General features: G+C 34.8%; 5 protein-coding genes and 1 long non-coding RNA gene across 10 annotated transcripts; 2 read left to right on the top strand and 4 right to left on the bottom strand.

Moving 5' to 3' along the window:
- The first annotated feature begins 989 nt into the window (after nt 1–989).
- LOC106404866 lies at nt 990–3,649 on the top strand. Of its 5 annotated transcripts, none has more exons than XR_001281165.3 (4): nt 990–1,903; nt 2,018–2,611; nt 2,726–3,037; nt 3,230–3,649. It is a non-coding gene; the product is annotated as an uncharacterized LOC106404866 (long non-coding RNA). The 5 variants fall into 5 exon arrangements; XR_002659265.2 differs by having other exon boundaries at nt 991–1,903; nt 2,726–2,795; nt 2,933–3,649; XR_002659262.2 differs by having other exon boundaries at nt 996–1,903; nt 2,018–2,353; nt 2,493–2,611; nt 2,726–3,649.
- Nucleotides 3,650–5,807: 2,158 nt separating this feature from the next.
- Nucleotides 5,808–7,677, bottom strand: LOC106404595 (CASP-like protein 4A1). Its single transcript, XM_013845303.3, has 3 exons — nt 7,071–7,677; nt 6,554–6,689; nt 5,808–6,210 (listed from the first exon to the last, which is right to left on the bottom strand). The coding sequence occupies exons 1-3, from the start codon at nt 7,568–7,570 to the stop codon at nt 6,010–6,012; spliced, it is 837 nt and encodes a 278-aa protein (XP_013700757.1). The 5' UTR covers nt 7,571–7,677; the 3' UTR covers nt 5,808–6,009.
- A 462-nt stretch (nt 7,678–8,139) lies between these two features.
- Nucleotides 8,140–11,780, bottom strand: LOC106402436 (protein farnesyltransferase subunit beta). The gene is made up of 13 exons (XM_013843170.3): nt 11,401–11,780; nt 11,208–11,294; nt 10,838–10,943; nt 10,695–10,730; nt 10,402–10,484; nt 10,261–10,314; nt 10,019–10,070; nt 9,705–9,769; nt 9,533–9,589; nt 9,299–9,371; nt 9,126–9,212; nt 8,725–9,003; nt 8,140–8,598 (listed from the first exon to the last, which is right to left on the bottom strand). The coding sequence occupies exons 1-13, from the start codon at nt 11,514–11,516 to the stop codon at nt 8,359–8,361; spliced, it is 1,335 nt and encodes a 444-aa protein (XP_013698624.1). The 5' UTR covers nt 11,517–11,780; the 3' UTR covers nt 8,140–8,358.
- A 433-nt stretch (nt 11,781–12,213) lies between these two features.
- LOC106406698 (deoxynucleoside triphosphate triphosphohydrolase SAMHD1 homolog) lies at nt 12,214–16,172 on the top strand. The gene is made up of 19 exons (XM_013847408.3): nt 12,214–12,504; nt 13,017–13,054; nt 13,151–13,173; nt 13,295–13,401; nt 13,499–13,550; nt 13,620–13,704; nt 13,854–13,944; nt 14,102–14,140; nt 14,231–14,298; nt 14,415–14,477; nt 14,546–14,601; nt 14,680–14,753; nt 14,839–14,931; nt 15,024–15,125; nt 15,197–15,277; nt 15,354–15,445; nt 15,553–15,568; nt 15,643–15,753; nt 15,857–16,172. The coding sequence occupies exons 1-19, from the start codon at nt 12,382–12,384 to the stop codon at nt 15,959–15,961; spliced, it is 1,419 nt and encodes a 472-aa protein (XP_013702862.1). The 5' UTR covers nt 12,214–12,381; the 3' UTR covers nt 15,962–16,172.
- A 465-nt stretch (nt 16,173–16,637) lies between these two features.
- LOC106405275 (bidirectional sugar transporter SWEET8) lies at nt 16,638–18,178 on the bottom strand. Its single transcript, XM_013845847.3, has 6 exons — nt 18,017–18,178; nt 17,681–17,717; nt 17,370–17,592; nt 17,139–17,300; nt 16,938–17,060; nt 16,638–16,839 (listed from the first exon to the last, which is right to left on the bottom strand). Exons 1-6 carry the CDS (start codon nt 18,057–18,059, stop codon nt 16,711–16,713), a joined length of 717 nt encoding a protein of 238 aa, XP_013701301.1. The 5' UTR covers nt 18,060–18,178; the 3' UTR covers nt 16,638–16,710.
- Nucleotides 18,179–22,072: 3,894 nt separating this feature from the next.
- LOC106404374 lies at nt 22,073–22,915 on the bottom strand. The gene has a single exon (XM_013845096.1). It carries the CDS (start codon nt 22,913–22,915, stop codon nt 22,073–22,075), a length of 843 nt encoding a protein of 280 aa, XP_013700550.1.
- Nucleotides 22,916–26,873: the final 3,958 nt, after the last annotated feature.

Below are 26,873 nucleotides of genomic sequence, written 5' to 3'. Positions count from 1 at the left end.
TGCAACATGAAAACAAGCACAATAAAACTCTACTTTATAAAAAAAAAAACTTTTCGTGAAATATTAAGAAACTGGAAACTGGACCCTCTTGACAAAGAGTTTTAGGGTGAAGTGCCTTCTATAAACCAAGTACAGGTCCGATTGGTACAGAATTTCGCTTTAGGTTATTGCTTATTAGCCGTAGAGATTTTGGATGTTAAAGTTGTAAATATTATTTTTGATCAAAAAAAAAAGTTGTAAGTATTATTTTAATTTTTTTTAAAATAAAACCAATGATAAATTTTTTTTTAAAGCTGATTTATTATAATCTTACAATTATGATATGAGAAAGATTACATAGACGATTCGACAACCGACAATACTACCTTATGAAGACCTACGCCTAACTGCATCACCTGAGCCGTCCTATGAAGATACACGCCTGGCAAGATTTACTTGCACCATGAAAGAAAGTGTTACAGGAAATCAAGGTTTCAAATCCCGGAGAGAGCGCGATTTATTAAACAATTATGCAGACTACAGAAGAAAGGCTTACGATGGATCTTCAACATGATAAAAGTTTTAGAAACTGTTAATTTTATTTTTAATATTTCATTACAAATATAAAATGGACAATTCTCCTAAATATACCATTTTCGAGTTTTTGTCACAAAATAGACTCTAACAAAGAAAATGACCAATATATTTTATTTAATAGGTAAAAAGACCCTAATACTTTTTATATATAAATATAAATAAAAAATGAAAAAATAATTTTTTTATAGTTTTAGATTATTTGTTTCAAATTAATTTTTTTTATAAATTTTCTTTTTGATATTATTTTTTTTTGAAAACGTTTTTATTTTTTTAATTTTTTTTTGTAATTCGAAATACTTTTTGAAACTATTTTTCAAATTTTTATTTTCAAATTTTGAATATTTATTATTTTTTTTTTTATTTTATAAAATTTTAAACTTTAATCTCAAATCTACAATCTTTAACTCTAAACCCTAAGGTTTTGATTAGTTAATCCTAGAGGTATCGTGAAACATTTTGGTCATTTTAATCCTTAAAATCTATATTTGTGACAATACTTTTTTAGGGATATTTGAAGATATCTATCTATTATTATAAAAAGATGTTGTTGACCCTACTGCGAGGCGACGTGGAAACTATCTCAGTATAGAGGCGACGCGTGTCCAACCTTCCCGAAACGCACAGCTTTATTTATTCTAAATCTAATGGGCTTTAATCGTTTGCCCACTGCGGCCCAAACAAACAAAGTTCGTTCCTAACCCTAATTCTAATGACGCGGATTCTTCTCTCCTCTTCTTCAACGTGCCGACACAACTTCATCTTTCGTAAACTGACCATGGAATTTGTTGAAGGTGATGGGAGACGAGATTCTAAAGCTGATCTAAGTGGTGTTAATCTGTTCGTGTCCTTAGAATGAATTTCTTTACGCTAGATAAGAGAAATTCGAACCGTTACGGGATGCAATCAATCGTCGTCATTAGTGATCATCTTAACTGCTTAATTCCACTTTTACCACGATTCCTCATCCAATAGCCATGTTCGTTTCATAGACGCCGCATCCGGCGGCTGCGTCAACAAAATGATCCGTGACGTGACGGAGACAAAAATAAAAAAGCTAGAGACGCAGAAAACCCAAAGTAGTAGCTAAAATATTGCAGGAAAGGCAAAAATTTAGACGCTGATGACGCTGCTTTATTTCGCGTCCGTTATATTGGCTAGTAGCTGCCGCAGTGACTGAAAATCAGTGAATTGTGCTTCACAGGTGCTGTGTGTTTCTGTCATTAAAGACTTAATTTTTTGACGCAACCACCTGAATCAGCGCGAAGAAACGAACAGGGCTAATGTATCTGCCCTCCCTTTCAGTCGGTGAATCTACATGTATAAAAAGGTACGCCTTAATCCCGTAGACATCATCCTTTGATTCTTTTCATTCCTCACGACAGTAAAAACTTTTTTTTTTAGCAGAGTGGCTAACTTATCTTTCCTTCTTCTTGACGCTCAGATACCTCTGGTGATGTTGAGAAACAAACGCCTCCCTTTTCCTTAAAGATCTACATATAACGTTAGGAATAGAGTTCATGGTGTTCTGGAGTTTCTGGTTTCATAACTAGAACATGGAGTTTTGGGAAGGTGATGGGAGACGACTATTTACGGTGAATCTCTGGAGTGAGCTGCCGTTTGTTCTGGCTTTCTTCTCGCTGGCAAATGGAAACCCGAATTATGGGTTTTTAGTGTTTAATCTATCCTTCCAGTCCCGGATTGCAAACTTTATACGGGTCATAGCATTATAAATTGAACCTGATCAACATGAGCCAAGCTAATCACATGAGATCTTTGAGTGAGAGTCAATACCTATGGCAAGACAACTGATTTTGCTTATAATTATATCATCATATAATTGAAAATTTAAAACCTCATGTTGGAGACAAATTACAATTATAAAAATGAGATTCCTGTTGTTTTATCTATCCTTGCAGGCCCAGATTGTAGACTTTCAAATGAAAGTTGTTCAAGTAGATGTTACAGAAGTTTTCTGACATATGGAGTTGTGTTGGAAGCATGCTGGTAGCTCACGATTTGTCTCTCACTTTTAAGGGTAATTCTATTGTCTTAGCTAAAATGTTGCCGATCTAAAGATTTAACTTATATGTGTTTCGTAGTCAAGGCTGGCAGATTAACTTAGGTTTCTGCAATAAATAAAACACTGCAGAAAAATAAATACAGATTCGAATGAGAATGTTCTGCTTATACGGGTTTGACGATCTTTGGAATCTATCATGGTGATCACGACATTGATGGCTGTCTATGGTTTTAAACTAGAGTAGCTTCCTTCAATTTAAATTATTCTCAGAAAAATGTAGTGTTACGAAATAGATGGTGAAGATATATAATGGGCATGTCTATTTTTATTGTTCAGATTAAAAGAGAAGTATCCAATATTATTGTGAGAGTGGTAGTTGGTAAACTTTTGCTGTCACGAATATAGAGCTCTCACATGTAAGACGCCAACATAAACTATAATGTGAGTTTCTTCTTTTCTTTTATTGTTCTTTCCACATATCTCTAAATATTCTATGTTTTATACGTTCTTACTAATGCAACTCTTGGATAAGAACCATACAACAGGAAAGACTAGATGTTTTATGTTTTCCTCTGTTCTTATCAGAAAATGTATTTTTCTTTCTGTTTTAGCTAATTTAGAATGGAAGGTTAGTTTGTTTAGATCACTGAGGAAGCTAGAGAGCTTGAAAAGCAACTCAGACAGACCACTTAGGAGAAGAATGAAGCTGTGCGAGGCCAAGACTTTGGGAAGGTGTTGTCTTTGAGTTTTCTTACTGTCTATAAACCCAAGATAAGTGTTGTCCGATAAATCTAGCTGTCTTTTCCAATATTGAGCAGAGCCTCCACGCCGGTTATTGGCCAACACGAAGCTGTCAAAGCCATTAACCGGGAGATTCGACGTGCATGTGCTGGGCTAAAGAATCCGAACCGCCCAATCACAAGTTTCATTTTCAATGTTAAACGATTTTTCTTTAAAGTGTTCTATGTACATTATATTTTATGTAATTCTTTCATGCTGCTTGACAGATTTGTAAACTATGCATTTTAAAAAATGTACTAATCATTTCTCATACTTTTTCTTCTTTTTTGTGGCAGTTAAAAGTAGTTCGCCGTAATGGAATTACATCATTCGGATTGTTATGAAAAAAAATTACGTTGTCTAAGTAAATAACTAAATAAAAATAATACCTTCAAAAGTTAAAATGACAATATTAATACAACACAAGACGTTGGTAAATGTTTGTTCTTTTTCTTTTTCTAAAACTGTTGTAATCATTTAAGAAAGAAGGTTTGATTTACAAACTATTTCCTGAAAACTATAAGCCTCTGGCCTAGATAAAGTAAAAACAGAATAGAAGCAACATACAAGATGATGGATAGTGACAAGATGATGTTGTGGACGTCTCGATCTATTTTTTTAAGCAAAGCTTCATGGGTGATGTAGTGCTGGTTGTGGAGTACATTATTATACAGTTTCCAAAGGTGAAAAATAGGTCCTTGAGCTCTTATCTTCCTGAGAATAGGTGGTAAGTGTTCCACACTACTTAAACCTTATTGTGAGTACTCACAAACTTATCCTTCAGAGTCAAAACTATAACAAAATAAAAATAACCCACCAATTATGGTTTTAAAATTAAAGAAAACAAACAACGTTACATAGACTCACCATGCATGTCTTCAAGTTTTTTTTTGAAAAGATACAGCTTGAGAGTCGAATAGACTCAAAAAAGAGAGTCCAGTTTTTATTATACTCCCTCTGTTCCTGAAAGTAAGATTTTCTAGAGTATGCACGCTTATTAAGAATTTAATAATTGTTTATAATTTAATTTACTTTTTACTTTATTATACCCTTTCCAATAACTTTCCAGTAATGAAATTTAATCAATTCAAATATTCTCAATTAATGTTCCTCAAAAGTATAAAAAAGTACCTTAACAATATAGAAAATCTATCTTTGTGGAACAAGAAAAAAATCTAAAACATCTTACTTTCAGGAACGGAGGTAGTATAAGATGGTCGTTACAAAAGTTGCCATTAAACAAATATCAATTTTAATATATTGGTGTACTTATATAAGAAACTAATATCGTTAAAATATACAGTTTGTTTTCATAAAGACAACAAAAATATTACTTTCATAAAAATATTAACATGGTAACTCTATAATATATAACAAACCCATTTCAATAAAAAAACAAAAAAAAACATTATACATTAATATCTATCAAGAAGGTGACGATATTTAACCCAAAACTCAGCTATCTAAGTACACTAATACATCAAAATACAACACAAAAAATATATTCCTTCCATTCAAATCACCATGAAAATATAACTACTTTACAAGCTATCCTTCACCTTCACAAAGGGATCTAACCATCAATATAAAGAGGTTTAATACAAATCAAAGAGATATATCCATTAATATCAACTGCTCTACAACTGCTTTTGGTTATAACCGAACACAGAATTTATTAAATCATTTTTCGATGACAAAAAAACATAAAATTGATGATGATGATGATGGTATGGAGAGAGGAAAGCTCTATCTACCAAATGACTTCTCACGGGTTCCTAGAGCATTTATTGCTAATTCCTCATAACAATCCGGTTGAGAAGGAGTGACTGCATTGGGAAGGTTATGGACTGATCTTCTGAAGCAACTTCTTCTCCATGGTGTCAAAACATGTTCTCAGAAATCACACGGCCTCCATATAGTTCTTGCACTTTAATAAGATGTTGCAAGGTGTATAAAATGTATAGCTATGCTTGATGGTTTTTAAGATGTTGATGAGAAAAAATGAAAAAAAAACACTACTATCATATTCATAAACAACCCTATACTTAAGACCCCAGTAACAACAACACAAAATACAAATTTCCATAACACATATATACACATTCCGCGCGTAGCGCGGACCGACCCTAGTTTTTCATATAAAATTGTATAAATAATAAAGAAAAACTATATATGAAAACAAAAGTAAATCAGTATGGATCTTAAAATAACAAGAAAAGCATAATAATAATTTATTTATCAAAATAATTTTAAAATAAAATCAATATAACTTAAATTAACGTGTTTTAGCTATTATGTGGTAAAAAAAGTTTTTTTTATAATAAAATGTTTTTTGTTGTGTTGAAAATCACGTAGAAGTGGCTGTAAGAAAACCAGTGTAAAAAAAAGAGAGAGAAATAAAAAAGGATTTTGAGAACTTTAGAATCACTAGGGTTAGAAAAAACTTGATTGATAAAAAGTAAACTTTAGAAACTGTTTAATCCAGTAAAACCTTGACAACCACAACTCTAATCAGAGCCTACATAAGGATGCAACTTATATGTTACAACTTAAAACAAAATGAGATCGTCTGTCTTCCATTCAAAAAAAAAAAGAAAAGAAATCGTCTGTTTGGAGCTTGTGCTTGTTTTGGTTTATATTAGATTAGACCGGAGTGAACAAAGGGCATAACCGGAAGCCAAGGAGCAGAAGGCGAATGAGACAAAGGAGACGAAAGATAAGGAGACAGATGCTCTAGCTAAGTCTGGGAACTTGTCTGCTCCCCAATTCGATAGCCAATCGTCTACACGGATCGAAGCTGAAGTTGAAGCCGATGCAAGAAGATACGCTATCATCTGCAACATTAAAACCATCTTTAGCACTTGAGTGGTCCGATAAATGATATACCATCAAACAGAGACGAACACTTAACGATGTATAAAAAAATCAGAAACATTTAGCTCAGATTGACTGGTTCACAAGAAAATCAAATCTTTGGTTATAAATTCCATAAGACGAGATGTTTCATGCTTTCAGAGATCATGGTAACTTTGACTTCGGTCATGTGCATTTGAAAGAGAAGCGTATTAGACTTGACGACGTCAACTTTCAAGTTTTAAGTTGTTTCATACTGACTATTGAGGTTGTTACCCATTATAATAGAGCATAGTTTAAATCACAGAGAGGCAGAAGGAATACTTGATCAAGAGCAAATTCCAAAAAATGTCGGAGGTTATGCCGTGATCTGCGGATACTAGTAGATAACAGATACACGAGGTCACATATCATAAAAGCTGAGTAGACAAAACCAATCACATTCGCAGCCAAACAGAACCTGCAACCAAAAACACACACATGAATAAATCAACTCACAGAAACATTAAACAGTTAAGAATGCAAACTAAAGACCAAATTATTATAACTTAGCTTAGAACAGGTCTAGATTACTTCATTGGCTTTTAACGTAACAGTTAATTTCATGAAAATATTCATTTCCCGCGCAATGTTTATACCAAGTCAGAGTCATCTATCTTTCCTTGTAAGCATCTTCATAAACTTAAAATTCATATATATATATAGTGAAAGCTATAAAGTAAGAAACTTTCACCTAAACATAAATGAATCACAGTGATAGACCGAATCATACTCAACTAAGAACCCTGGGGTTACTATTAGAAGCTCCTCAACGTTTACAATAAAGGAAGAAACTTTGAACCTGAACTCTTTGTATTTGTAGAAAGAATCACGAGCCCATCCTTTATCTCTATCAGCAACCATAACAGAGAAGGAGACGAGACACGACACAAACGCAGAAACCCTAAACCCAAGCAAAGCCTTCCTCACGAAACTTGTCCATTTCGATTCACGCGGAGTCGTAGAGAAGCTCGGCCTCAATCGCCTCCTACTCTCGCCGAGTTTCTGCTCCGCCAAGTCTGCGTTAGTAACCCTAAAAGGAGTCTCGTTCTTCGTGGCAACGGAAGCGACGGAAGGAGTTGGGACGACTGTGTGAGGAGAAGATCCGTGGCTATCGGGGATTGAAGAGACGGTGTTGGGTGAGTCAGGAGGTGAATCAACGGTCGTTGGTGGTAGTGAGTGAAGCGATGATCTAGAAGACATCTCCGGGTCTCGTCTTTGTTTTTTGTCGTCGTCTTCTTCCTCTTGTCGCTGCTGCTTCCGAGATTTCTGCGTCTTTTCTTCTTCTTCTTCTTCTACCATTTTCGTTGATATTTTTGGATATTTAAATACTAATTGCAATTATTTTGGCCAGCGGAAGTGATGAAGTACTCTCTCTGGTCAAAATGACTACGGGGAAGAAGACGAGACAGACGAACTTTTTAAATAAATATAGTGAAAAGGGACTCAGCTTTATCATTTCTCACATTTCTAAACTAAACTATTGTTTACACATAAAAGTCCTATTAATCTTGTTGCACTTTTTAACCTATACTTTTGTTTTCACAAACAAGTCCCATTAACCTCTCTGCACTTTTAAAGACATCTCCAACCCCATTCTATTTTCCCCTCTACGATAAAGTTTAGAGTAAAAATACTCGAATGATACTCTATTTTCTACTCTATAATAGTTTAAACCTATTTTTTACTCTATATATAGAATAATTTTTTTTATTTTTTGTTCATCACTTTATTTTTCATTATAGAATTGAGTATCATTGAAGCAACATCTAACTCTATTATAGAGTTAGTCTATTTTAGAGAAAAAAATAGAGTAAACCATCTCCAATGACTTAAAATTTCACACAAGAATGCGAGATACATGTCTCGGATAGTGAGGTAGAGAATTCTTTAAAAACAATAACGAAGGATGCAAGTTTTTCAACAATCAACGAAATCTTTGTATCATAATATGACTTTTAAATAAAAACTCAATATGTAAAGGTTCAAATTAGTAAAACTTCTGTTGAAAAGTACACGCACATACAACAGAACGAGAAACTCTTTCGTACCATCTGTCGGAGGAGTTTCCCGTAAGTGACGAGAAGGGGTCATGCTGCTCTATGGAAGAACTCGATAGCTTCGTTGTACCGATCCATGACAACGTTGTGGAGGAGGTGAACAGGTTCAAGGTGGTTTGCGTAGCCACCCAAAATGTCACGAGTCAAAGGAGGAGTGTCCTCGTCTTTTGACCAAGCGTGTTGAGCCACGGAAAGACCGCTTAGACAGTAACATGTGTGGTAGAAGTCCCTGGGTTTCCTCAGCTTGTCTCTGAATCCACCATCAGCGACCTAAGAACCCAAACGGAAGATGTATAAAACAGAAAAGCAAGTAAATGAGCATATAAGTAAATGTGTGCATCGGTAAACTTGGCTGGATGATTTCTTTTCTGGTGTTAAAGCAACTAAGAACTGTACCTGAGAGCACAAGAGCACATATCTTTGCAAGCCGAGGCTATCAAAAATAGGTTGAATTCTCCTGTCAATGTAGGTAGACGTATGATGAATTTGGTGACCATTCCCTGAATCTTCATCGCTATCCTCATCAGAATCATCTTCATCACTGTCTTCAAGATCATCTTCATCATGAGCATGTTCCTCGTGATCTTCATCTGTCCCTTGTGACATATGTGATGATCCATGAGGTGCCAGATCCTGGGATGAAAAAAATCGCTGTAGTAGAACACAAGGGGCTGCCTGTTTTAACACGTACCAGAAAAAGAAGAAGATGAGTATAAAAGAATTTTAGAGTAGGACATCTACTCATGCAAAAACATAAACAAGGTTACGAATGATACAAGGAGAGTTAGAAGACTGACCTGCCAAAACGTGTAGCAACCGTCGACCAATTTGTTCGTCCTACCTTGGAATCCCATTTCTACTCCTTGTCGATGTACAATCCAATTCTAATATCATCAGAGAATTATTTTGTAAGAAAATGATCTAGAAAAGGTATTTCATTAACCATCTTATAACAAGCATTGTTTGTTACCATTAACGAATCCAAATTCAAGCGGTCGACTTCATTGATTAAAATCATAGTAGCCAACCCACAGTAGGTGTACCTAAACAACAAATTATATGGTAATAAGCAAAGGTAACAATTCAACATTTTCACGAAATAACTTGTAGGTAAAACCAAGAAGAACCGCGTAATCGAGGAAAAGAAGCAAAACTCAGTTTTGATCAAAGCTTCAACTTTAAGAAAGTAAGTAAGAGGCCATACCCACCATGAGCTTCGGAGCCAGGTTCCCCTCCAATGCCACCTTCATAAGTTTGGCAACTGCTCAAAATAAAGTGAGTTAAGAAAACTTTAAAAGGGAAATTCATGAACTTACAACTACTTAACAGCAATTCAGCTTTGAACCATGCGAGATAAAAGTAACACGAAAAGCTACCTCAAAATGTAATCTCCTAAGCCTCGGGTGAGTTCATCATCCACAATGTTCAGGATGCTTGCAATCTGTTTCAGAAGAGAGGTCAAACATATCAAGGAAAAAGCTAACCATACGATGCGAGACTTTTAGTGCTCAATACGATCTTTCTGCAAATTATCCGATGAGCGCGAGTGTGGAAATAATTAGACCATTTACCACATCCTAATGGAAGAAACATAGCAAAATAGGCCCTGAGTTGTTGGTCTAACTGAGCCTAACAGGTTTTGGTGCCCCCAAGAAGAGAAAACGGGAAACTGGAAGGTGATAAAACTCACCGAAATGGCAGTGTAGCAGGCTCGTACATCTATTTCTCCCATATTGTGCATCCTGACGATCAAGTGTTAAGTCAGAATTTGATCTCACAAAATTGCATGCAATAGAAAAAGAGACAAGCAACAATTGACAAACCAACATGACTTAAGCTACTATGACATAAACAGCGATACAAATGCATAAAGATTGTGCTATCAGTAAAAGTGATGCCTTTTAAAAAGTTTAAGCAGAAAGAAAATCAAACCTGAAACCTCCATTTGTATCCTTCATTCGTCTCAAGAAACAAGCCATTTGTTCTCTGGAATATTATGAGACACACGTCAATCTTCTATATCAGTTGTCTCTTATTGAAAAAAGAAACCGACGATCAAGAAAAAACGAATACCTGTTAATTGAAGAAAAGGCTTTCTCACCTCCTAATGTAACAAGTGTATTCACTGCAGCATAACTTGTTGCAAGATGTGGAAGCTGCGAAGAAAAAGGCAAGCTAAAAAATTATACATCCTAACTATCTCTTCCATGTTTGGGAGGTTTACAACCAAACAATAAGAGAATGCATCAAAAACTAAACTACACCAAAGAGATCTAGCACAATAAAACAATCCAGTCTCCTTTTTAAACAAATTTCCATGAAATTACAGTGATCCACACATTTTCAAGGAACAGACATATACTTACTTGGCCAGGACCACCACCATATCCACCATCAGAACCCTGAACAAGCAATGCGTGAACACCAACTAAGTACCAAATGAAAAAAAGAAAAAAAAAAAACAGAAGCGTTTCCACGATTTGGTTAGAAAGAACTTAAGAAGCCTAACCTGGCAACGTCCAAGAAAGTCGATTGCATTGTTTTCTAAGTCATCATCCACAGACTCCCCAAGCAAAGCAATTGAATGAATGATCCAGTAGCAAACCCACGGTCGACTGTTCGAGATCCAAAACCAAAATTTCAACTTATTCATCCATTGGCATCCGAAAACACATACAAACTCTTGAACATGTGAATATCTGACAAGAATCTGTGCAAACTTCAAAGGAACACCTAAAGTCTCTCAATGACTACACAGTGAACTGACAGAACAAAATCAACTTTTCAACTTCAAATTCCAGCTACGAACACAACAGATCAATCACGTTTGATATCTACAACCACAAAGCATCGTTTTTTCACAAGGAGAAGATACGTACTTAGCATCTAAGGACGAGAACGACGGGCCTAGCTGCCTTAAGCCATTCATCAGATAATCTAGCTGCTTGTCTCGGTGAATCTCCACACTAGAACAACAACTTTCATGAGTACGATTCATCTTGTAAATCGCTACTAAAGATCAGTAGGTTGTGCAGAAAATCAAATCTAGCACAAAGAAACGATCGATCTTACATGAATTTCTGAGTAGCGATGTCACTGGTGTCGAAGTAACTGTACATCCCAAACACATCGTTCTCCACCAGAAACTGCTCGCGCTGACTCACAGTTATGCTCGGAAGCTCTTCCATTACTCCGCCGCCTTTCCCTCTGTGATTGGATGGATGCTCGAATCTTCTTTCTCTCCGTCTCCGATTGAGTTGACTCAAGTCAAATCGGAACCCTAATTGCTACTGTGCCGGAGAATAGTTGCGAAACCGCCTTATAATTTGCGCTTCCCACTTTGGTTCCGGTTTTCAGCCGGTTCGGTTCGATATTAATTTACCGATTGCTATTTGGTTAAGATACAATCATCTTCCGGATATTCCGAACCGTCACATGAACCCACTTCTCCACCACCACCAAAAGTTCAAACCCACCTCTATCTGAAATTTATAATTTTAATTTTATTTATTAATTCGGTATCTTAGAATAGGGAATTTGCATAACGTAGCCCTACATTTATATTTGACGCAAAGGAAGTCATGTTTACCTAAACAAGACGCATAACAAACCACAGGCTCTATAATAGGAATAAATTAAAAGATATGTGTGCTTTAATGCCACGTCCAAACCATGATAATCCAGGTTAATTTTTTTTTTGCTTTTTTGTAACACTGATAATCCAGGTTAATATCCTGGTTTATTTGTCAAAAAAATAGAAGTTGAGGGTTAAATTAGATAATATTTAAAGTAGTTCCGTTTTCATAAAATAAAATAAAAACTCAGGGCTCTATTTGCAGTTCTATTAATTAACAAATTAAAAGGAATAAAAGAATATCAATCGCGTATAAGCGTCAACAGGTCTAAAAGATTCTATCCCTCTCTCTCTCTCTCTCTATTAACTCCTGCAGCAGCATAAAAGTTCAAATCGCTTTCTCAATTTTCGGTTACCATTTTTCACTTTCTCTACAACCTCCGGAGATATAGGGAGCGAGCGACGCGAAATCAAAACTGATGGGAGCGTATTGCAACGACGACCTAAACATGCCGGTTTACTCCGCCGGCGCTCCGACGAACGAGCTCCGATTCAGCAAGCATGTCTACGACAACGTTCATGGCAACATCTACCTCGATCCTGTAAATCCGTCTCTTCTCCTTTCTCCGTTTCTCGTTTTCCGTCGTTCCAAATTGTTCGTTTCGTAGATAAGGAGGCTCCGGAACTCTATTGGTTATCCTCTCTCGCTCTGTTGACTTTTCTATGGAGGTTTTATGTGAAATTTGCGGTTCCTGAGTTGGAATCTTGATGATAGATTCTTGGCCGTTGATTTTTCGCTGTGATTTGTGAAGCTCGTTTGGTAGAGATTGATGTTTAGCGGAAGGTTTAACTTGTTTAGGATATGTATGCCTGAGTTTTTAGGTCGCGGACACATTTGATGAACGAATCTGCTGGTGGATTCTTCCAGTAGTGTATTGTATAGTCTGTGATGCGATTATTCTTTGTATTTAGGTTCTTGTGTGAATTATTTCCAAATAAGCTTGCGTTTTGAGATTCTCTAAGCCCCTAGGCTAGGGTTTATAACTCTTTGTAATCACATACCAAATGTTGAATCAGTGTTGCATCTGTACTGATAGCCAAGTTTGATTTGCAGCTTTGCTTAAAATTCATTGACACGGAGCAGTTTCAGAGGTGAGTTCTTGGATTTTGCTCATTTTCTTTGTAAATTTTCCATGATTGGTTAGAATCCACAATGTTCTGAATGTTTGATATGATTCCTTGTGGCAGGCTTCGTGAACTAAAGCAGCTTGGTGAGTTGTCTTTGCGTTTTCAACTCAACTTGCCTCCTCTTGTTTTATAAGCAAGCCTGCTTTCGTTTAATGTTTCTCTGCGAAACCTAGTTCTAACTGTAATGAGTCTTGAGTTGTTCAGGAGTGACAAACATGGTTTACCCGGGAGCTGTGCATTCTAGGTTTGAGCATTCTCTTGGTGTGTATTGGCTTGCAGGCGAAACTGCACAGAAGCTAAAAAATTTCCAGGTATTGAATACTCTTTACAGATTTCCTGTTGTATAGTCACATTTTGTTTAATTTATGGTTTTAGATTGTAATGTACATGCTATACTTTTTTTAATAGGGAATGGAGCTCGATATTGACAAACATGATCTTCAGACTGTGAGACTTGCGGGTAACTATTGTTTAGCTCAATGACTACATTATTCCTTGATCCAACCTTCTGATATGTTTGTATATATAGGACTTCTCCATGATATTGGCCATGGGCCTTTCAGCCATATGTTTGAGCGTGAGTTCCTGCCAAAGGTCATGAGTGGCTCTGAGTGGTATGTTTCACATTCCTTCAAAAAATCAATGCCATGGTGTTACCTGATGTAATATTAGAATGAAGCCTTAATTTTTTTTCTTCTATGGCTATCTAGAGTATTCTTGTCTCCAGCAGTCCAGCTTTTTATATGCCAGTTCTTTTATGCAGGTCTCATGAGTCAATGTCTGTAAAGATGATTGACCATATTGTGGACACGCATAACATTGATATTGATGCTCAAATGTTGAAAAGAGTGAAGGTAGTTTCCTTTCTCAACACTATTTTGCTTCTCTCAAATGGCCTCTAGTATAAAAAGTGGAAAAGATGACATTAAATTCAGTCTTTACAAATCCAGTCTAATATTTGTTGCTTCCTTTCTTCGTTCCTGATGATTATCTCAAATCTTTACTTAACAGGATATGATCCTAGCAAGTACTGAATTTTCACAGCTGAAAGTAAGTTTTACAACAGTCATGTTTTCTGTTCTACTCAAACATGAACAACTACTCACGCTTTGTTTATTTTCACTTTCTCATATTATGCAGAGCAACGCAGAGAAACGTTTCTTGTATGACATTGTTGCTAATGGTCGAAATGGGATTGATGTGGACAAGTAATTCTATCTATTTTTTAGTTATACAGAAACTGCTTTTCCCTTTTCACTCATGGTGAACCATAGATTTGAATCCTTTTCCAAAGTTAATTTTGTTTGTCTACAATACTATATAGGTTTGACTACCTTGTCCGTGATTCTCGAGCTTGTGGACTGGGATGCAACTTTCAGTTCCAAAGGTTTTCATTCTACTTTACAGTCATTTCAGATTTTCTGCGAAACTTTGCTAATTCTCAGAACTTCCTAGACTGACAGAGACGATGAGAGTCATGGACAATGAAATCTGCTATCGCGCTAAGGAATGTGAGTTTTTTTTTCACCTGATATATTCTGAATTTGCATTTGCCTCCACACCCTCGTAAAACCGAGTGAATTTTGCAGACCGTAACGTTCACAAGTTATTTGCAACACGTGCTGATCTCTATCGAACTGTCTACACACATCCGAAAGTAAAGGTATTGTTGTACCATTGTCATTCTTTTTGTTCCTTCTCTATGTCTTCTCTCTTTCTCACTTTGTTTCTTTCCCGTTCATTTGCAGGCAATAGAGCTTATGATAGTAGATGCTATGGTCAAAGCCAACGATTACTTGGGGATTTCTACTAACATTGACGACCCAGCTGAATACTGGAAGGTACACTCCTTCCTCAGGAGACAAAGTCCGTCCCTTTGTACAACAAGTTCTTTTGGTCTTTTCTGAATAAGTCTTGTTCTCGGCAATTGCAGTTGGACGATACAATCCTGAAAACCATTGAAATAGCTCCAGATCAAGAACTTGCAGAAGCTAAAGACCTGATACTCCGCGTTCGCAGAAGGCAGCTGTACCAAGTAATTATACAGAGTCTTTTCCTCACTTTCTGCTTAACTAGTTTTAACATTTCCTTCGTGTTTACTTGCAGTTCTGTAACGAGTATGCGGTTCCAAAGGAAAAAATCGAACATTTCAAAGCCGTCACTGCTCAAGATATCGTCTGTTCTCAGGTTTGTGATCTTTAACCACTTGGTTAAATAAGAGGAAAACTATTTACAGTACTCATCTCAGTTCTTAATATAACAGAAGCATACAAGCTTAACACTCAAAGAGGAGGATATCGCTGTTACCAATGTCAAGATTGATTTAGCTCGTGGGAGAGAAAACCCTCTTGAATGGTAAAGGAAAATAAACACTGTTTTAGCTTCTTTGTTTGTTTCAGTTAGCGCTCGAGTAAAATTCTAACCAGCTTATTTATTTATTTTGTGGGGTTTTTCACATTCAGCATCAAGTTCTTCAAGGTACACTATCGTCTCTCTGTTCTTGCACACCATAATCTCAAAGACTCTATTTGATTGACGGGTTTCTTATACAGGATTACGAGAGTGAAGAGAAGTTTGTGATACCTGAGGAAAGAGTTAGTCACTTGTTACCAACAACATTTCAAGACATGATAGTGAGAGTATATGCCAAGAAACCAGAACTGGTTTGTGATCAGATATACGTTTATTGACTCAATAGTACTTTCTTTGTTCTTAACCACAAAGGAACGTTTACTTATTTTATTTATTGGTTTGTGATGTGAACAGGTGGAAGCAGTTTCTGAAGCATTTGAAAACTTCCAAGTGAGAACGTATGGAATCAAAGCTCAAGTTCACGAAACACCTGAGAAAAAGAAACGCCGTGTCATGTAATTAGTTACGTGGCCGTAACTCATTTCTTTTTTTTTTTGTTTAAAAACCGTAACTCATTTCATTCTTCTACTTTTCTTACGGTGTTGAAACTTTTAACTACGGATGTGTGCGTATATACTAAGCACACGTATAGGATTTACAATTACCTAAAGTCTTGGATCTTGCCATTTTGTTTCTTTATACGTAAGAAGAAAACATTCTTTACGAATCATATGTTACAGATTTTATGGTGGAGCCATTTTGAAAACTACTTCAGATTTATTATGGTGTCGTCTGGTCAATTTTGATTAAAAAAATGTATTTTAGCTGCACTTTAATGGAAGTGTCAATATTTTATTATAACTCTATAGTTTGGTCCACTATAAGAAAAATTGTCAATAGAAGATGACAGAGTTGAATAATTAAATGCTCAACAGAATCTATGTAGAGCCCTAGTTTGCTTTTCTTATAAATTGTTTCGTCAAGTTTCAATGCTTAGCCTTGAAGAAGGATATAAACTTTACAAAAATAGAAAAACAAAAGCTTCGTATTCAGTGAAAACAATGGGAGGAGGATAAATTTGACAAATCAATACGAAAAAAATCATCCAGAAACTAGACAATTAAAAAAGAAGTAATGTTATTAAGATTCTACCAAATCCCAAACAAAGCTGAAAAGATAAAAAAAAAAAAAATCCTTATACATACACACAAATGTGTATGTACATGTACGCATAGCAGCAGAGAAGAACCACATCAGTAACTTGAACATCAGGCCGTCCCTGGAATTTCAATCTCAGATGGCTTCGATTTATCCTCATCCCTTGGAGTAGCGTTGCGGTACAAACCATAGACAATTAGCTGAGATGCACACAAGGCTGTTCCTAGACCGTTGCTTATCTGTACAAGATATTACAAATACACAAAGGTTTAGAAAATAATATCAATCTTTAGAGATTATAGAATAAGAGTTTTCAATTAAAAAAAAAAACACTTACGAGGACGTAGAGATCGAGTTTGTAGATCAAAGAGTAGGCAGTCCAAATCCCAGCGTTAACGAAACTGACGAAAGACAAGAGAAACGGCATGTACTCTACACTCCTTGTCCTTATCACTTTTTTCTGTGTTGTAATCATTAACATAAATATCATTACTCAAAACCCCAACCCATGAGTGCAAGATGAGCGAGAGTAACTTACGATGACAAGTGAAGGAGCTCCATACATAGCAATGTTGAAGACGTCGCAGATGACACCAACGAACGTCTGTTTTGCAAACTCGTTTTGGATAGCGAAAAGAGTAATCAAAACAATCGCAGCCACGGCAATAACCTCAGCCACAAGGTATAACCCAATGTTCCTCTGCACCACATAAAACACTTTTTAAGAAACATTCAATAAATATCAAAATCAAGACGATTGAAGCAATACCCTGAAGTTCTTCTTGCCGCCACAGTAGACTAAGAAGATGGATATGTAGAAAGCTTCGAATACCATGCCGACCCCATTAATGGTGGTAACAAGGATACTATCCTTGTGAACAACAGGGAGTCCGTAGAAAACCCAAAGCATACAGTTCATCATCGTTGCCACGTAAGGCCACGGTTGAAACTCCTCTACAGACTTGTTCTTAATGATCCTCCAAAACGTCGGCCTGCATGTAACATATATTGAGTATTAATTAATCAAATAACGTCGAATCAAAACGTTCACAGACGAGACGAGAGGATAAGGGAAGTTACGCTGGCGAGAAGAAGAGACAGAAGGAGATCACGTTCCCTGCATCAACAAAAAGAGATCCATCGAGCTCAAAAACAGAATCACAAATCAAATAAAGAGATCCACCATAAGAATCAAGCTCTACACACAAATAAAACGTGAATCTCTATATGCGTTACCAATCGATGATATAACTACTTGTTCGCCTTCAAATCTCATGAGCATAATAACGGTTTCGAAGAATAGAGAAACCATTAGAGTAGGTAAAAAGCTCTAAACATACAAGAGTACATGGATTGTTCGGATTCGAATAAAACAGAGATTAGCTGATCGATAAAGCGAAATAGATGATATCGTACCGATAACTCCGACGATGAAGCGGACTTGTTTAGCGTCGACCATTGTGGAATCGGAACGAAGAGAGAGCGAGATTGATGAAGAAGAAGAGCAAGTGTAGAAGGAAACCTAATCGAGAGAGAAGAGAGCGTTTCGGGTGTAATGTATGGGTTCGATACATACACACACATGTATTTATATATATAGAGAGAGAGAGAGAGGAGAATGGATTTATTTGATAAGAGAGACGTTTGAGTCAAGGAGTCAATATTTAGTTTGTTACGATATTCTCTCCTCTAATTACATAAATCTTCGTCGAATCTCTTTTTCCTTTTTTTTTTTTGTAATTCATTGATTTACTGCTTATTCAACGCTTAATTTAATTCGATTTCCTGAACGTTTTGGGAATTATCCACATCATTTTGACCATATTTATTTGTCTTGATAACCACCAATTTAAACTCGTATTTAATGTAATTTACATCTTCTTCAGCAAGGAAAGAAATCATCTATGATGTTTCTTAACAATAAAGAAAAAATTTAAATGTCCCATACGTTTTGAATACAATAGGTTTTTAAGCACATCTGCAATTTAGAATCATCTTAGTCTTTTTTTCTCAAAATAAATAATTTAAGCATATTGTTCACTATAGAAAAAACTAGTAATTTTCTATATATTTACTTTTGAAGATAAATTATCCTTGATAGTGAAAATTAGAAACACCGACAATATAAAACGAACGATATGGCATGTTCATATATATAATTTTCAAACAGTATAGATAAATTGATTTTTTACAAAACAAAAACAGTATGGATAAATTTGAAATCATGTTAAACTATAAATGTGCCGTTTTATCAGGGTAAAAGTCATTTAGTGTCTTCTATGTTTTGGATAAGTAAAAGATTTTTAAGTAAATCTATGACTTATAATAGTGCGAGTTTTTTATCACAGATTAATAAATTAAAATTTTCGTTAACGATAATTTTTTAAAAATTGTGTATAATTTCAATTTTGATGATATATTATCATAAAATAATTAATAAGTAGAAACACAAACAATAGCAATGCATAAACAGTATGGATAAACCTATCTTTACAAAAGAGAAAAAAAAACAGTATGGATAAATTTGAAATCGGATTAAACTATAAATATGCCGTTTTATCAGGTCAAAATTAATTAACATTAAATTATCGTTTTTATTTTATTTTATTTTCTCAATCGTTTTTTCTCTCATAATTTGCTATTTACAGAAAAATGAATTTTCGGCGGTCCGTACTAGTTAGTTGTTATAAGCCACGTCAGAATTCTTCTTAAAATTACATATAGGTTTGAACTATCTCAAGATATTACGAGATTTGCCATCGACTGTACAGTTCACAAGAAACTCATGCAAAATCTACAGGCGATATCGTTGGGACTTGTTGCCCAAGGCAAATAAACCGGATGTTTATTTTCATCATCACTTATATTGGTTTTGCAAATTAATTCCGGTTTAGTCGTAAATACAACCGTTTAAACATCATGGAGACAATTTTATTCATAGTCTGCGCTAATGTCAAAAATTATACGTCTAGATTTTTTTGGGGGTACGTAAAATCAACGTCTAGCTAGTATTATTTAGCAAAAAAAAGATCAATGTCTAGTATTTCCAAAAGAAAAAAGTATTAAGTAACTTACGCAAACTTTGATATAAAAGTTCATACATTTCTATAGCAAAGCATTTATTGTGGTCAAACATATGATATGAGATACACATTACGTTGAATAATATCTTCGACTATGTTCACCATGGCATAACATTTCTTTCTATAAATTTAAACAGAAAGATGCAAAAGAAGAAAAAAGATACATAATATTTAAGTTACAAAAAAAAAGAAAAAAAGATACATAATATTTTCGTCGTAATAATCATCTAATTAATGATATCTACTACGAATCTATTATTGTCCTTTGGTGTAGGTAGTAAAGATCATAGACTAGACCATTGCTTTTCAATATACCATAAACATACAAAACGTGAAAAACCAATATCAATCCCCTATCTAAAGATCAAAGTTTTGAAATAAGGAAAAGAATATTTACAAGATGTAGAGAAATCAATTTTGTAGAACTACGCGTAATCAGTCTAAATACAAGCGTTAATTAATGAAACTAACGAATGATTATTTTTCTTTTAAAAAGCCCAAAGTGACACTCACCTAGGGATGTTCAATCCGGATATCGGTTCGGTTTCGGTTCGTTTCGGTTTTTTCGGTTTTTCGGTGTTTCGGTTTATAAAAAATAGCTACCATATTAAAACCATATTTAATATGGTTTGGTTCGGTTTATATACCGTCGGTTTTCGGTTTATTCGGTTTTATACAAAAAAACCGTAAATATATTTATCTTTTAAAATATTTTGTGAATTTTACGTTATAAGATTAGATATTGGCTTTAAATTTAATTATAACATGGCGATATTTTAGTTTTTAAATAATCTATTTTTTATTCTGCTATTTAAATAATCAGTAAACGTATTTAGTTAATAACAGTAATATTTTTATGGAATAAAAGTAAGAAATATCAGTAATCCATAATACTATTAAACAAAAAAGTAAAAAATATGTTTTTTTAATTTGATTAAAAAAATTTGAACTTAAAATAAAATATTAAATAACTAAAATAAACATTTAAGTAGGAAGATCATACCAATAAAATAAATTAGGTATATATTAATAATTATATTATATAATTTACATATACTTATACTATTATATTTTAATTGATCGGTTTATTCGGTTTATTCGGTTTGATCGGTTTATATACCAAACCATATCCATATACCGCGGTTTCTTAAAAATGACATTCATTCGGTATATTCGGTACTACCAAATCCAAACCACTTTTTCTATTTCGGTTCGGTTTGGTTTTAATTGGTTCGGTTTTACCGGATTGAACACCCCTGTCACTCACCTAGGGGTGTTCAATCCGGATATCGGTTCGGTTTCGGTTCGGTTCGGTTTTTTGGTTTTTCGGTGTCTCGGTTTATAAAAAATAGCTACCATATTAAAACCATATTTAATATGGTTTGGTTCGGTTTATATACCGTCGGTTTTTTGTTTATTCGGTTTTATACCAAAAACCGTAAATATATTTATCTTTTAAAATATTTTGGGAATTTTACGTTATAAGATTAGATATCGGCTTTAAATTTAATTATAACATGGCGATATTTTGGTTTTTAAATAATCTATTTTTTATTTTACTATTTAAATAATCAGTAAACATATTTAGTTAATAACAGTAATAGTTTTATGGAATAAAAGTAAGAAATATCAGTAATCCATAATACGATTAAACAAAAAAAAGTAAAAAATATGTTTTTTTAAATTTGATTAAAAAAAAAATTTGAACTTAAAATTAAATATTAAATAACGAAAATAAACATTTAAGTAGGAAGATCATACCAATAAAATAAATTAGGTATATATTAATAATTATATTATATAATTTACATATACTTATACTATTATATTTTAATCGATCGGTTTATTCGGTTTATTCGGTTTGATCTGTTTATATACCAAACCATATCCATATACCGCGGTTTCTTAAAAATGACATCCATTCGGTATATTCAGTACTACCAAATCCAAACCATTTTTTCTATTTCGGTTCGGTTCGGTTTTACCGGATTGAACACCCCTGGGAAAAATCCAAAATTTAAACTTAAAGAATGTAATGCAACATTTGTTTAAACTATTTTTCTTCGTGGAAGCCCATTGGTCCAGTGGTTTGATCAAGAGTTCATTAATTTTTCTACACAATAAAGTCTAGATTACAATTCCCACAAAAAACAAATTATGCAGAATATTGGAGAAATGACTTACCATATATTTGGCATGACGCAAGGAGTACCGTGAAGAATATATCTCATAGGGAGGAACAAGGTGATGCAGTCAGACGCAAATCCTCGTAAGATAGATAGAATTTTTTTTTTATGAAGTTTCAAATTTATTGATCACCTCTGTAAAATGTATATACAAATGCCTAGACTTTTATGAGTTTAATAAAAGAATGAAAGCAGTAAACTGATTAAGTGGTATGTACTTCGAACCAACGCCTCATAAGACCTTGTAGCTTCGGTTTCCTCGAGTACCCAGTAGATGTGATCCGGTTTCTAACTGTCTTGTCGATCAACCGGGCCAGATGATCAACAGGCTTTGCCAGACCGTTGTACTTCCTCTCATTTCGCTCGCGCCAGATGTAATAGATAGATACCTGTAGCACCAACCTCAGAAGAATATATGTGAGGCTGTCGTAGGATCCTGTCAAGAGCCACAACATGGTAGTTTCCCAATCACGATCAAGATCTCTTCCAAATAGGTTCCCGACCACGCGAATCCATAATGTAAATGTGTATGGACAAGAAAAATACAAGTGATCCCTTGTCTCATCTGGTTCTCCACAAAATAGACAGCCTTGAGGTTGGCCCCATTGGCTTGTATGATGGCCAGTAGGAAGCCTATCTCTGATAGCTAACCAGGGGATAAAAGCAAACCGTGGGACACCCTGAGGGAACCAGACCAGCCTGCTCCAATCAACACTGTCTCCCCGTTTCCGAATCAGATCCCACGTAGTGCTGGAGATGAATTTAACGTCAAATGAGCCTTCACCACTCCACCAAAGAGCCTCATCCGAGACATTCTCCACCAGTTGCAAGGGGAAGTCTTTGATATCATGAACTAACTCCTGAAAGATACGATCACGACACCTGCGAAACCACCAATCTCCATCAACAAATACATCACAAATCCTTGCGTTCCTCACAACTCCTAATTTCTGAGTTCCGATCTCACCCATTACGTCAATCAGTCTACCTTGCAGAAGCCATATGTCGGTCCAGAACCGAACAGAACGCCCATTCTGGATACTCATTCTGATAAATTGCTTTGCTAACGGACAATGTTTTAGGAGTTTTCTCTAGGCCCCAGAACCGATTGCAGTATCTTTAGCATCCCATAGCGTCTCATGGCGAAGCAGGTGATGTTTCACCCACTTAACCCAGAGAGAGTGCGAGGAAGAGAATAGTTTCCAGATGAGCTTGAGACCAAATACAGTGGTTACCTCCTTCACACGTCTGATTCCCAACCCACCTTCTTCATACGACAAGCATACCTCTTCCCATGCAATTTTTTCCCTTGAAGTGACATTTGGAGAACCGCTCCACAGAAACGCTGAACACATACTCTCAATCTCATCTATACATGCTTACGGTAGACAGAACGCAGAACACCAAAAATTCGTGATGCTAGCGATGACTGACTTGATAAGCAGGAGTCTCCCAGCATATGAGAGGGCTTTACTTGTCCAGGACATGAATCTGGCTCGTATCTTCACTATCAAAGGTTCATAGTCACTCCGGGTCATGATCTTAGTTGTGAGAGGCAAGCCAAGGTACCTTATTGGCAAAGCTGAAACGGAGAGGCCAGCAAGCGCTGCTTCGCTTTCAAGAGCCACCCTTCCCCTGCCTGCCGTGAAGACTGTCGATTTAGAAACATTTATCCGGAGACCGGAAATTCGAGCAAACTCTTCAAACACCCCCAATGTACCCTTTAGAGAATCAGGGGTGCCATTAGTGAAGACGATGATATCATCAGCGAAGCTTAGATGGGACAGGTTAACTTCCTTACACTGAGGATGAGACCCTATCTTCCCCTCTACAACTGCCTTGTTGAGGAGTTTGGATAGGACATTGCTAACAATAACATAGATGTAAGGGGAGAGGGAACAGCCTTGCCAAACTCCCCGTGAGCTCGAGAAGAACCCCTCCAATTCTCCATTCACAGACACAGAGAATGTCGCAGTCGTAATACACTTTATGATCCAAGTGACAAAGAGATCAGGATAGTTCATAGCTCCAGGGTGTCTTCTATGAAGGTCCACTTCACTGTATCAAATGCCTTGGAGATGTCGAGCTTAATAGCTGATCTAGAGGAAACCGATGACTTGTGATAGTCCTTTACAAGCTCAGTAGCCAATAACACATTTTCCGAAAGCAGTCTACCTTCAACGAAAGCGCATTGATTCAATTCAATTGCCTCCGGTAGTGTAGCTTTCAGTCTCCTAGCCAGAAGCTTTGATATTACTTTGTAGATCACGTTGCAGCAGGCAATGAGTCTGTAATCACTTATTTTTTCCGCATCTGCAGACTTCGGGACAAGAGACAACAGAGTGGCGTTCACACTATGAGGCATGAAACCAAAAATGAAGAAGGATTGTATAGCTGACACTACATCCTTCCCAACCACTGGCCAAGCAGCTTTGTAAAATTTCATGGGGTATCCATCCGGTCCTGGTGCTTTGTTAGATGGCATAGAGAATAATATATCCTTAATCTCAGCTTCTAAGACCGGTTTCATAAGCAGAGCTGTATCTGCAGAAGAGCATCTGTAGTCCACTAAATCCCGAATCTCTTCTTGAGTAACATCCGTCCCAGACTCGTGAGAGTCATTTAAGAAAGCTTCGAAATGAGAGACTGCTTCACTTTTAATCTCTGGGAGAGATGTAAAGATCCGTCCATCTGCAGTGACTATCCTCCTGATGGTGTTACTCACATTTCGACTCTGCGTCACCTTGTGAAAGAACCGTGAGTTCCTGTCCCCTAAGCCAAACCATTGAACTTTGGATCTTTGGTAGAAGATAGATAGAATTACCGGCTGTAATATCGTCTATGTAACATTTCTCATAGTTTGTAATATCATAATTAACTAGTATTAAAAATAAGTATTTTTCTTTCTCAACCAAACTTCTTTTAAAAAAAAACAAATAAATTAAATATACTTGAAAACAAAGATAAGGATCCGATTACAAACCGACTTAAACAAAATTACACAATTCAACTATTTTCTATTTAGTTATCCTCGACCCATGTTCTCGGCGTGTTAAGCTAAACTGAATTTAGTAACAAGGTTTTCAGTAATCTAGATATTGATCCTCTGGAAACGCTTAGGTTGGCAGAAACAGAATCAACACTTTGGGCTGATGCACATATACTAAATAAATAGTCTTTCCCCGCTTCACGCAGAGGTAGAAGCGTTACTTTGGGCAATGGAGTGTATGAGGAATTTACGTCAGTTTCAGGTTATATTTGCAACAGATTGTTCTCAATTGGTGAAGATGGCTTCAAAACTACAAGAATTGCTAGCTTTTGCAAGTTATTTGGATGATATCAAGACCCTGAAAGACATCTTCTTGAGCTCAGAGATTATTCATGTACCACAGATGCAAAATTCAAAGGCGAACAGTCTAGCACGCAGTGCAAGGATTCAACCGTCTTATGTCGTTCACATGGATGCAGAGCTACCGATTTGGTGCACAGGATCTATATTAGTTTGTGTTTATATTGATGACAAAAAAAAATTATTTATCAATTTCTAATAATAGAAGTATAAGAAATATTAAAACTGAAAACATCAAATAATATATACTAGATGTTTGCCCGAAATTTTGCGGGTAGTTATATTATATGAAGAAATATATAATATGTTTACATTGTTATAATTTCTGAATAATAATTAAAATTTTAAAATATTAATTTTTAATTTCAAATAGTTGGATAATTAAATTTTCAGTATTTATTTTTATAAGATATGTGAGATTTAAAATAGTTCAACAACATAAACCTTAGTCATTACAAATATATCTCTTACCAAAAAGCAATATTATAATTAATTCAGATAATTAGTTGTAGAATTACTTTATATTTTATTTTAACACGTAAAAAAACCGGGAAACTCTAGCTTTCAAGAAATAATAAAGAGATTTTTGTGTAGGACCAATACAATGATCAGATGTTTTTATCATGAAGATATTTTGTAAACGTTTTTGTGTGGACTTTAGAAAACATAAAAAGTTCTAATAATTCTTTACCTACAAATCTACTTCTTTTATATAAGAATATATAACCATTAAATTTCTTTCAACAAAAAAAAGTTAAAGTAATTTATTTAATTATATATAAATAATTGATAAAGAAAAATAAATTGATAAAACATATATATTATTTCTCTAATTGTACAATTAGTTCTATATTTACACTTTATTTTTAGATCTGATTAAAATAAATAGTTACTAAACATCAACAACCAATCAAATTATAACTATTTTTTAAAACTTTACCTATTAAAAATACATAAGAAAAAATCACTTAAGTGACTTCTCAATTAATATATAGTATGATTTATCTCTTTAAAGCCAAAGATAAATTTGGTAATGTAAACATGAAAACATGTATTACAAAAATGTTAGTCTAAGTAATTTCTCTCATAATTTTGTCAAATCAAAAATCATACTTTCTCTCTCATTTTTTATTTAGTGTTTAACATAAAACTTAAATGGGTTTAACAAACCATTTCTTCCTTTAAAACATACATATTTTAATGAAATCTGATTAATAAATAAGAAATAATAATTTTAAAATAACGAAATGTTGTTTTTTTAGGCATATATACTTAATATTAATGCGAGATCCAATATTATATCAAAATAAAATATTTTTATTTGTATAAAATTTGTTAAAATTTTATTATTGTACATTTTATAAGTTTATTATACCGAAAAATATACATCTCATTATTTTTAAATAATTTATCCTACTTGCAATTTACATTATATTTTCTATCTTTGACTTTAAAAAAAAAGACTTTAACAATTGTAGAACATGTCATTTTTATTGATTTTTCTTACTCAACTTATCACAATGTTTTAAAAACACATAAATCTAATTAATTCACAGTTTATAGTAACACAAAAAATACATGCATCTCGACAAATAAATAAAATTAAATACATAAGAAAATAAAAGAACCAAGAACACAACAAACATATATATTTT

The sequence above is a fragment of the Brassica napus genome, chromosome C4 (assembly GCF_020379485.1).
Source record: "Brassica napus cultivar Da-Ae chromosome C4, Da-Ae, whole genome shotgun sequence".
In the NCBI taxonomy this organism is placed as follows: Eukaryota; Viridiplantae; Streptophyta; class Magnoliopsida; order Brassicales; family Brassicaceae; genus Brassica; species Brassica napus.
This window is presented reverse-complemented; position numbering and strand designations above follow the sequence as displayed.

Excerpts from the sequence above, each read along its gene's own strand:
- LOC106406698 (XM_013847408.3), top strand. The coding sequence starts at position 12,382 with ATGGGAGCGTATTGCAACGACGACCTAAACATGCCGGTTTACTCCGCC. Across the intron at positions 14,932-15,023 it reads ACCCAGCTGAATACTGGAAG|TTGGACGATACAATCCTGAA; the intron begins GTACACTCCTTC and ends CGGCAATTGCAG. Across the intron at positions 15,126-15,196 it reads GCAGAAGGCAGCTGTACCAA|TTCTGTAACGAGTATGCGGT; the intron begins GTAATTATACAG and ends GTTTACTTGCAG.
- LOC106404374 (XM_013845096.1), bottom strand. The coding sequence starts at position 22,915 with ATGAGTATCCAGAATGGGCGTTCTGTTCGGTTCTGGACCGACATATGG.
- LOC106405275 (XM_013845847.3), bottom strand. The coding sequence starts at position 18,059 with ATGGTCGACGCTAAACAAGTCCGCTTCATCGTCGGAGTTATCG. Across the intron at positions 17,718-18,016 it reads CTTCATCGTCGGAGTTATCG|GGAACGTGATCTCCTTCTGT; the intron begins GTACGATATCAT and ends TTGTTGATGCAG. Across the intron at positions 17,301-17,369 it reads GCGGCAAGAAGAACTTCAGG|AGGAACATTGGGTTATACCT; the intron begins GTATTGCTTCAA and ends TATGTGGTGCAG.
- LOC106402436 (XM_013843170.3), bottom strand. The coding sequence starts at position 11,516 with ATGGAAGAGCTTCCGAGCATAACTGTGAGTCAGCGCGAGCAGTTTCTG. Across the intron at positions 9,213-9,298 it reads TGAATTTGGATTCGTTAATG|AATTGGATTGTACATCGACA; the intron begins GTAACAAACAAT and ends TGATGATATTAG. Across the intron at positions 9,004-9,125 it reads GTTGCTACACGTTTTGGCAG|GCAGCCCCTTGTGTTCTACT; the intron begins GTCAGTCTTCTA and ends GTGTTAAAACAG.
- LOC106404595 (XM_013845303.3), bottom strand. The coding sequence starts at position 7,570 with ATGGTAGAAGAAGAAGAAGAAGAAAAGACGCAGAAATCTCGGAAGCAG. Across the intron at positions 6,690-7,070 it reads TACAAATACAAAGAGTTCAG|GTTCTGTTTGGCTGCGAATG; the intron begins GTTCAAAGTTTC and ends TTTTGGTTGCAG. Across the intron at positions 6,211-6,553 it reads TGGAATTTGCTCTTGATCAA|ATGATAGCGTATCTTCTTGC; the intron begins GTATTCCTTCTG and ends TTAATGTTGCAG.